A 10,000-nucleotide genomic window follows, 5' to 3' on the forward strand; every position below is an offset into this window, starting at 1 on the left:
GTTTATATGTGCAGCTTCCACCGTCTTTCTCATTTTCTTTTGTAATCCCTTATGTAAAATCTCGACTTTGTTCCAGTCAGGTAGGTTGTTACACTGTTCGAGTTGGCGAACAAAGGAGTTGGATGTCCTGTGTCCTCTTATGTCATTTTTATGTTCGCTCAATCTCTTTTCAATCCCTCGACCTGATTCACCGATGTATCATAAGGGACAGCCGATACAGGGAATGCGATAAATCACACTGAGGTTGTTGTGACTATCAGTGTGGTCTTTAAACATTTTTCCTATTTTATTCGAGGATGCCTTGTCATGTTCATCGCACCTTTTGATAAATATTTATCAATATCCTCGGGGTTTTCAGAATTAGGTACAGTTATAAAATGTGGTGTGACATGACCTTTCGTCACTGTACGGTCATCTGGCCTGGATGCCTGAAAATTTGGTCCGTTGGTCTGGGCGTTTGATTTATCGTGGATTTTCTTTGCTTTACGTTTTGTTTTATTGACCAAAAGGCCTGATCAATAAAACAAAACACAAAACAAAGAAATACTACGATAAATCAAACGCCCAGACCAACGAACCAAATATATATATATATATATATATATATATATATATATATATATATATATATATACATATATATATATATATATATATATATATATATATATATATATATATATATATATATATATGTATCTTCTGAAACAACTAGAAAAATACGGTTACCAAATATTTTCGTCTATTAAGACATTTTCAAGGGTACAAAGAAATCATACACAATGTGTCATAATATACAATGAAATAAGTGAATCCGGAGAAGTCTCCTATGAAGCCGCTCTGTACAGTCTCAGGCTTTAAAATTATCACCAACAACTTCTTTAATATGATTGTTCAATTTATACAAACCCAAATTGATATTCAAATTGTTTTCAAAATTACTCTTAATATAACATGACTCAGTACTGTTTCTTTCTATAATGTGTATACAGCATTCCATGTATGAACTAATTCTAAGAACATAGGTTAAACGGGTAAATATTTGAACAAGTCAGCATAAATGCAGCATTAGAATGAGACAAATGTCAGGTGGGCTGTTTGATCATCAAAAAGACCATGAGCATATCATTGATTAAAAAAATTCCATATGTAATAACATTATAGAATGAAGCACAATTGAATTATTTTATATTATAAGTAGTTTTGAAAGCAATATGAATATGAGTTTAGGTTTGTATAAACTGGACAATTCTATCATAAATTAAGTTGTTGATAATAATTTTGTAACTTGAGACTTAGTGCAGAGCGAATTCTCAAGTGACCTCTCCGGATTTATTATTTTTATTGTAGGCTATATTATGTCATATTTTGTATGATATCTTTATACCCTTGAAGATATCAAGACAAAAAAATTTGGTCACAGTTTTTTTTTTTCTATTTCTCAGTGGTTGCAGCAGATATAGTTGGTGACGTGTTTATGTGATTCCTTAGCATATATATATATATATATATATATGTATATAATATATATATATATACGTATATATGTATCTATATAAATGTATATACATGTATGTATATATATGTATACATATATAAATATAAATATAGATATATATATGTATGTATGTATATGTATATAATATATGTATGTATATATATATGTATATATATATATATATATATGTATATATATATATATATATACTGTACATATATGTTTGTATGTAGGTATGTATAGTAACAACGATTTGCCTGTCATATGTTAGATAGTTAAAGTATTGCTAAACTTTCACGGAAAAAATGCGAATAATTGTAATGGAATTACTAAGAAACCTCGTACCTTTCCGTTGTGGTACCAGAAGATGTAGGCAGGCGGCTGAGGACTGTGGACAATGACACATGTGAGGTTGATGGCGGACCCCTTGTCCACGTGCATATCAGGAGCCCCAACAATGGCCGCCTGAGGCGCTTTAAGGAGAGAGAAAAAAATATGAGTCAGAACAGTTTTATATCAATAATTCTTAAATATAAAGAATTACAAAGGATTAAAAAGGCGGAGCATGCCGACAGGAGACATTTTGGTCCATAACTAGGTCGGATGCGAAAAAATCATAATAATGATGAATAAATGAATAGATAGAAAGCATAATAATATAAATAATAGATAAAATACATAAATAAATGTATAGGTATAGTTAAATAATAAGCAAACAAGTAAATAGTAAATAATAATAAATTGACATATAACTAATAATAAATGAGAATCCAGCAAATAATAATAAACAAACAAACAAATGATAAGAAAACAAATAAACAAATAGTATGAAATAAATTATAGTCATTACAGCGTCTTAAGTGTTTATCTAAATGGTTCTTGAAGCTTCGAACTGAACTACATTGCACTGCCTCTGCAGAAAGTTTATTCCATTCATTAACTACAGGGTTCGCGAAGTTGTTTCTACCCACATCCAAATTAAATTTATTTCCGGACGGTTTGAGACCATTGTTTCTTGTCGGATTCTCATTCAGTGTGAAGATTTTGTCACCTTTGATGTTGTCAGTATTCTTTCTTTTTTCGTCGATTTTCATATGATTTATTTTTGATATTTGGAATCAGTTTTGTGGCTCGCCGTTGTACTTTTTCCAATCTGTCAATGTCTTTAATGAGATTCGGTGACCATACGGAAACAGCATATTCCAAATGGTATTCCAAATGTGGACGAACTAACGATTTATATAGATTGTTAATAAGTGATGGGCTTTCGAATTCAAAAGATAGCGCAATCAGTCCTAGAATCTTATTTGCTTTCTCAGAGGCTGAAATACACTACTTTGTCAATATCAATTTATTCTTGGCCTTATTCAAATTCTGTTTGCTTTATATAAGACTAGAGTAGGAAAGATTAATTTTTTTCTAGATAAGTAATATCTATATGTTTAACAACACAGTTTTTCTTTTCTTGACCTCATTAATTTTTTTTAGTCATATATGAGACAATTCTTAATTGTAACAAGGGTACTATAATGTATCTTCTTCTGTTGTGGGTAGTTTTTGATCAAGGAAATTTGGATAAGATCTTCGTTAAATATCCATTACATGTATACAATCATCCTTCCTCTATTATCAAGTGTTATTTTTATTGCGAAGTTGCTGTGCAGAATTTTCATCAGATTTTTGTGGTGTAAATTATCTAACAGATTCTTTTATAGAGTAATAGAAGAATATGAGGTAAAAAATTAAAGCAGATAAAAAATTTCTTGTTCTGTTTGAACTATTTATGAAGGGCAGTACTAAATAAAGATAAGAATTATTCTTGTTCTTTAACCAAATATGCTCGCCTGAATGACACTAAGCAAATATTTAGATTGGAATAAGTGTTGAATTGAAATAATATTTTCATCGTATATATTTATCTCAATGATGTATGAGATATGTGATTATATCAGAATAAGACATATTTCTTTAGAATATATAATTAGACGGTGTACAAGGTAAATATTGAAATCAGAACAGGTTTTTATTTCTTCTCTTTGGTTATTTATCTATTTATTTATTTATTTATTTATTTATTTATTTATCTATTTATTTATTTATTTATTTACTTATCTATTTATTTATTTATTAATTTTTCTATTTACTTATTTATTTAATTAATTATTTATCTTATTTATTTACTTATTTATCTATTTATTTATCTATTATTTATTTATTCATTTAATTATTTTATTAATTTATTATCTATTTATTTATTTATTTATTTATTTATTTATTTATTATTATTTTTTTATTATTTACTATTTATTTATTCATTATTCATTTGTCTCTTTATCTACTTATATATTTATATATCTGTTCATTTCTATTTGTTTATTCATTCACTTATTTACTTATGCATCGACTTAATTATCTGCCTAGCTATGTATCTATTTATCTATTTACATATTCACTCTTTTCTATCTTTTATGAATTTCTTGTTTGTCTTACCAAATATGTTTAGCTGGACGGTGTACGAGAGCGGCGGCTTTGTGGACACCTGGCATTCGTACACCCCAGAGTCCCTCAATTGGGCGTACTTGATCTTGAGGATCCAGTCACTGCTCTCTTCCGAGTGGAGGACCTCAAAGCGCTGGTCTGTTGTGTACGTGTACCGACCCACGGTGAGAATCTTCAGGTCGCGTCGTCTGATCCAGGAAACCTACGAAAGAAAATTCGGAATGAAATTTAGTCAGGAGTAGGAGAGGATTAGTATATAAAAAAAATCTTATTGTTAGGAACTCTAAATTTAAGGGAACTACCTTCTCAAGCGAATAAATCATACGGTGTCAGTCAAAATATAATTCGTACGTCGCAGTCTGACGTGATTAGAAATGTGTTACATTGATAGATGTATGGAAGCTACTAACAATTGTTTTATTCTGATTAATGTTAGGGATTTCATCTTTGCCAGGAAAGGCCATGGATATATTTGTGTTTACTGCTGTAATATCAATACTTTTTTTTTCAAAAAATAACAAATACATCTCTTTTTAGGAAATCTGTAGAATGGGGAATCTTTAAAATTCGGTGTGGAATTTTCAAACTTCTTAGATATTCTGAATATTGTATGCTCTTTCTAATACTTTATATATATATATATATATATACATATTGTGAGAATAAACACCTTGTGAGATCGAAACCTTTATTGGTACTACGTTTCGCTTGTTACAGCTTTTTCAAGTACAGACATGACACACACTCTGAGCACATATAAGCCAACAGGGAAGGAACTGGGAGAGGTTATCAGGGAGGGGTGGGTGGTAGGTGGAGGGGGAGGAGGGGGACGGGTGGGACTTGGTGGAGACAAAGGAGGACATTTCGGACAGTTTGTTGAAGTGGACTAAGGGGGACATTTCATACATTTATTTAATGCGGGTAACAGATGGATGATAGGAGGGGCGATGTTAAACATGCCTCTGTTCTGCTCAATGGTTTTGAAGCTTTGAATGGCGGCCGCTTCGAGGCATTTTCTCCTCATACTGTCTGGTTCACTAAACAGAAGTTCTGCGTTATCCCAATCCATCAGGTGGTCATTGGTGTTCCGGTGGATAACACAGGCGTTGGTGGTGATGTTGTTCCGGGAATCGTAGCGATGCTCCCGGATCCGGGTCTTCAGGTCACGGGAGGTCTCGCCGATGTATACTTTATCACATCCAGCACAGGGTATGCGGTAGACACCAGCGTTTTTTCCCCACATCTCGTCCTGGCTGTCACTCCTTCTTGAGAGCTCTTTGATAGTTCTGCTGGACTGGCCCACTACCTGAATGTTGCAACGCCCAAGTGTCCGGGTGAGGGTGGCGGTGACGCTGCTGGCTGGAAGGATAAGCCTCCTAGCTGGATCTTTTGTTGGTTCCCGCCCTTCCATTATTTTGAGTGCCTTTTTCTTACACTGGTGGATGATGCACTCTGGATATTTTAATTTATGAAAAACCTCCTTTATGTGCCTGAACCTACATAAGATGACTGACCTCCTCAGCAATGAAAATACTTACACCAAAATCACCCAGGCGAAAGTGGACGTCGAGACAAATAACTTCCTTAAGGCAGCCAGGAGGATTCTTAGGAAATCAGAAACTGGTAAGTGTTTACTTCACCTCCTGCCAAACCTCCCACGTCCAGCCACCCTGTATGGGTTCCCAAAAACCCACAAGCCCAATATACCCATGAGACTAATTACATCAGGGATCGGGAGTGCGCCACACAAACTGGCAGGTGCGCTGGCCAAACATTTGTCTCGCCTTTTGGGTACCATCAGCGGTGCTCATTTGAAACACTCAGGGGACCTATTGAATAGAATTAAGGACGTTCCTGTTTGCAACAAAAAGCTGGCCAGCCTGGATGTGACCTCGTTATTCACACGTGTCCCGACCCTTAAAGCGATTGACCTCCTTAGGGCTAAAATCACTAGTTCCCACACTGACCTCCCTATTCCCCCCAATGACTTTGTGGATTTAGTACAGCTTTGTGTCCAATTTAATTATTTCAAATTCCAGGACCAGTACTTTCACCAAAGGTTTGGCATGGCCATGGGCTTTCCTTTGAGCGCTGTCCTTGCCAACCTGTTCATGGAATTTTTAGAAGCAGGGCCTTTCTCAGATATCGTTCCTGGCAACGTAGTATGGCTTCGCTATGTGGATGACATACTATTAATTTCCCCCAGACGGTTTGACATCCCCAAACTCCAAGCGGCTCTGAACGAGGTTGAGCCATCCATCCAGTTCACCTTGGAGGAAGAAATCAACGATTCCCTTCCATTTTTGGATACCCTTATTATCAAACATGATATTTTTTTTTTTAATTTACAGTCTACAGGAAACCAACCAATAAGGACGATTTGGCTCACTTCCTATCCCACCATGACCTCAGTATTAAAAAAGGTATAGTCATAGGTTTCTACCTCAGAGCTCTCAGAATATGTAGCCCTGAATTCTTAGAGGACGAGTTCAGGCACATAAAGGAGGTTTTTCATAAATTAAAATATCCAGAGTGCATCATCCACCAGTGTAAGAAAAAGGCACTCAAAATAATGGAAGGGCGGGAACCAACAAAAGATCCAGCTAGGAGGCTTATCCTTCCAGCCAGCAGCGTCACCGCCACCCTCACCCGGACACTTGGGCGTTGCAACATTCAGGTAGTGGGCCAGTCCAGCAGAACTATCAAAGAGCTCTCAAGAAGGAGTGACAGCCAGGACGAGATGTGGGGAAAAAACGCTGGTGTCTACCGCATACCCTGTGCTGGATGTGATAAAGTATACATCGGCGAGACCTCCCGTGACCTGAAGACCCGGATCCGGGAGCATCGCTACGATTCCCGGAACAACATCACCACCAACGCCTGTGTTATCCACCGGAACACCAATGACCACCTGATGGATTGGGATAACGCAGAACTTCTGTTTAGTGAACCAGACAGTATGAGGAGAAAATGCCTCGAAGCGGCCGCCATTCAAAGCTTCAAAACCATTGAGCAGAACAGAGGCATGTTTAACATCGCCCCTCCTATCATCCATCTGTTACCCGCATTAAATAAATGTATGAAATGTCCCCCTTAGTCCACTTCAACAAACTGTCCGAAATGTCCTCCTCTGTCTCCACCAAGTCCCACCCGTCCCCCTCCTCCCCCTCCACCTACCACCCACCCCTCCCTGATAACCTCTCCCAGTTCCTTCCCTGTTGGCTTATATGTGCTCAGAGTGTGTGTCATGTCTGTACTTGAAAAAGCTGTAACAAGCGAAACGTAGTACCAATAAAGGTTTCGATCTCACAAGGTGTTTATTCTCACAGTCTTGTCGGCTTTTGCCATTGTGATTCATATATACATATATATATATATATATATATATATATATATATATATGTATATGTATATGTATATGTATATGTATATATTATTCCGACTGTCGTGCCCGGATTCGAACCAAGGTTCGCGTGATTACGAAGCCGACACTACCGTTAGGCTATCGGTTGTCTAAAGCTCTTCAACCTGGGAATGAATCTACTCCCGAGGAATGTCGACTGCAAACTGCCGTCCGTACTCATTTTTACGAAGAACTAACAACTCACGTAGCTTCGTGGTAAAGCTGGTACGTTTCCTTTGTGGACTTATCGTCGTTGTCATACCTGCATAGAATCACCAGTGACGGTGTAGTCAATAAAATAATTCCGACTATCGTCGCCGGATTCGAACCAAGGCTCGCGTGATTACGATGCCGACACTCAACCGATAGCCTAGCGGCAGCAAGAATAGAATTTACGAGTATAACTAAATTGTGTCAATGAAAAGGTTAAAGCCGATTAAACTCACACTGTTGCTGTTGAGGTTCCTCACGACGCAGTGGAGATAGGCCGCGTTCCCCGTAAGCCCGGAGACATTCTTGGGTGCAGCGTCATCGAAGACCGGGTGATTGGGCATGGTCAGGCCTTTGGTGGCACTATTCCCGGCCATAGTACCACCGTGGTGACCTCCGTGGACAGCTGTGCTCACACTCAAAAGGGGTTTGATGGGCTCGAGGGCTTTGCTACTGATGCGGATGCCATTAGAAGAGCCAGAAGTAGCACTAATGTCGTTGCCGCTGTCTTGTTTGGTGTTTGTGTTCCTCCGTGAGGCACTCCCGCTCCCACCCGGAGACGTGCCTCTCACGTAGCGGGTCGAGGCGTGAGAGGAGGCGTGTATGGGTGCCTGTCTTCTACCATAGGTGACAGACAGACCTGAAATTGGAAAAAATATATGTATATTTATCATCACACAGGAAACAGCTTTGGTCTGGACGTACATTAAAGCAAATGTTCACTGATCTGAAATATGTATTGATACCCATTTGGCCCTGACCCATAAAATAAACATCAAATCATTAAAGGAAAATACAAAATACAACAAAGCGTTTATGTTATAGTCGCGTGTATAAATATTATCAATAGAAATATATATATTTTCATTATAGATGCAATACATAACACATTTCAGTATCAAATGTCCCTATACAAATAATTATGAATACATATTCATAAACATATAGCCACACGAACACACACACATACGTGTCCACATACGCACATACAAGTGAACACATATGTCCTTACACACACACACACACACACACACACACACACACACACACACACACACACACACACACACACACACACACACACACACACACACACACACACACACACACACACACACGCACACGCACACGCACACGCACACACACACACACACACACACACACACACACACACACACACACACACACACACACACGTCTAAAAGGTTTATTAAAATAGTAGGAAATTATAAGAGTAGTATGTCGCCTCTAAATGTAAAGAAAGCCTAAAGAATTTTCAGGTATAACAGGGAAAAAAAGTACTACTGAACGGCCACCGTTGGTTCCCTCCAATCAGCAGATGGGGAAATAGTAACAAACGAGAGGACAAAGGCAGATATCCTAAATTAATATTTTGCCTCTATGTTTACTAATAAGAATAGCAGAAACGAACAGTCAGTTCCACTGTGACAGACAGTATCCACACGTTTACTTGGCACAGATACTGCAGAACATGATGTGGCGCGGGTTATGAATAAACTTACGATATGCAAATCGCCTAGACCAGACAAAATTAACCCAAGAATAGCCAAGGAATTTAATGAAGCAATCTGCAAGCCACTCAATGTGATTTTCAATTTATCATTACAAAAGTTGTGCAAAAGTGCAAACTAGTAAATGTTGTACCCTTCTTTAAATAGGGTGACAAATACTCCTGGTAATTATCGACCTATTATCCTTATATCAATTATCTGCAAATTAATGGAGTCTATCCCGGTAGAAAAAGAAAATAGTGAAATTCTTGGAGAGAAATAATATTATTAAAGATTTACAACATAGTTTCCGTAATAAGAGCTCTTGTCTGACAAACCTTATCGACTTGCATAATATTTATGGAATGTACTAAGAAGGGAGGGCAAATGGCGTTATATATCTTGACTCCAAAAAAAACATTTGATGAAGTCCACCATAGGAGATTACTAAGAAAACTAGAAGCCCATAGCATACTAAGGCATATTCTCCGATGGATTTCTGAATGGCTGTCTGATCGTAACCAACGTGTTATTCTTAATGGAAAATGCTCAAATTGACATTGTGTATCAAGTGGAGTGCCCGCACCTTAGGGCTCAATGCTAGGTCCCGTACTCTTTCTGATATATATTAATAACCTAGATGAAAATATAAAGTATAGATTATCCAAATTTGTAGATGATACCAAAGTGCAAATAAGATGATATCCATAACACAAAAAAAAAAAAAAAAGTGAAGAGTGGAAAATGCCTAGATGCTTTTTCAATATAGATATACGTAAAATGCTTCATATTGGTAAAAGTAACGTCCAAGCGAACTACACGTAGAATGGTGTACACCTGGCAAGTATAGAATAAGAGAAAGACTATGGTGTTGTGACC

At 37.1% G+C, this 10,000-nt stretch overlaps 1 protein-coding gene across 1 annotated transcript in view; it reads right to left on the reverse strand.

Moving 5' to 3' along the window:
• LOC143023908 (hemicentin-2-like) overlaps window positions 1–10,000 on the reverse strand; it is a 481,909-nt gene that overhangs the window by 49,830 nt on the left and 422,079 nt on the right. The window contains exons 2-4 of the mRNA XM_076182580.1: window positions 7,847–8,250; window positions 3,989–4,199; window positions 1,844–1,971 (exon numbers count right to left, since the gene is read on the reverse strand). Coding sequence (XP_076038695.1) covers window positions 1,844–1,971; window positions 3,989–4,199; window positions 7,847–8,250 — 743 coding nt within the window. The remainder of the gene's footprint in view (window positions 1–1,843; window positions 1,972–3,988; window positions 4,200–7,846; window positions 8,251–10,000) is intronic.

Source organism: Oratosquilla oratoria, chromosome 3, assembly GCF_046742065.1.
Source record: "Oratosquilla oratoria isolate Oo_2021 chromosome 3, ASM4674206v1, whole genome shotgun sequence".
NCBI lineage: Eukaryota > Metazoa > Arthropoda > Malacostraca > Stomatopoda > Squillidae > Oratosquilla > Oratosquilla oratoria.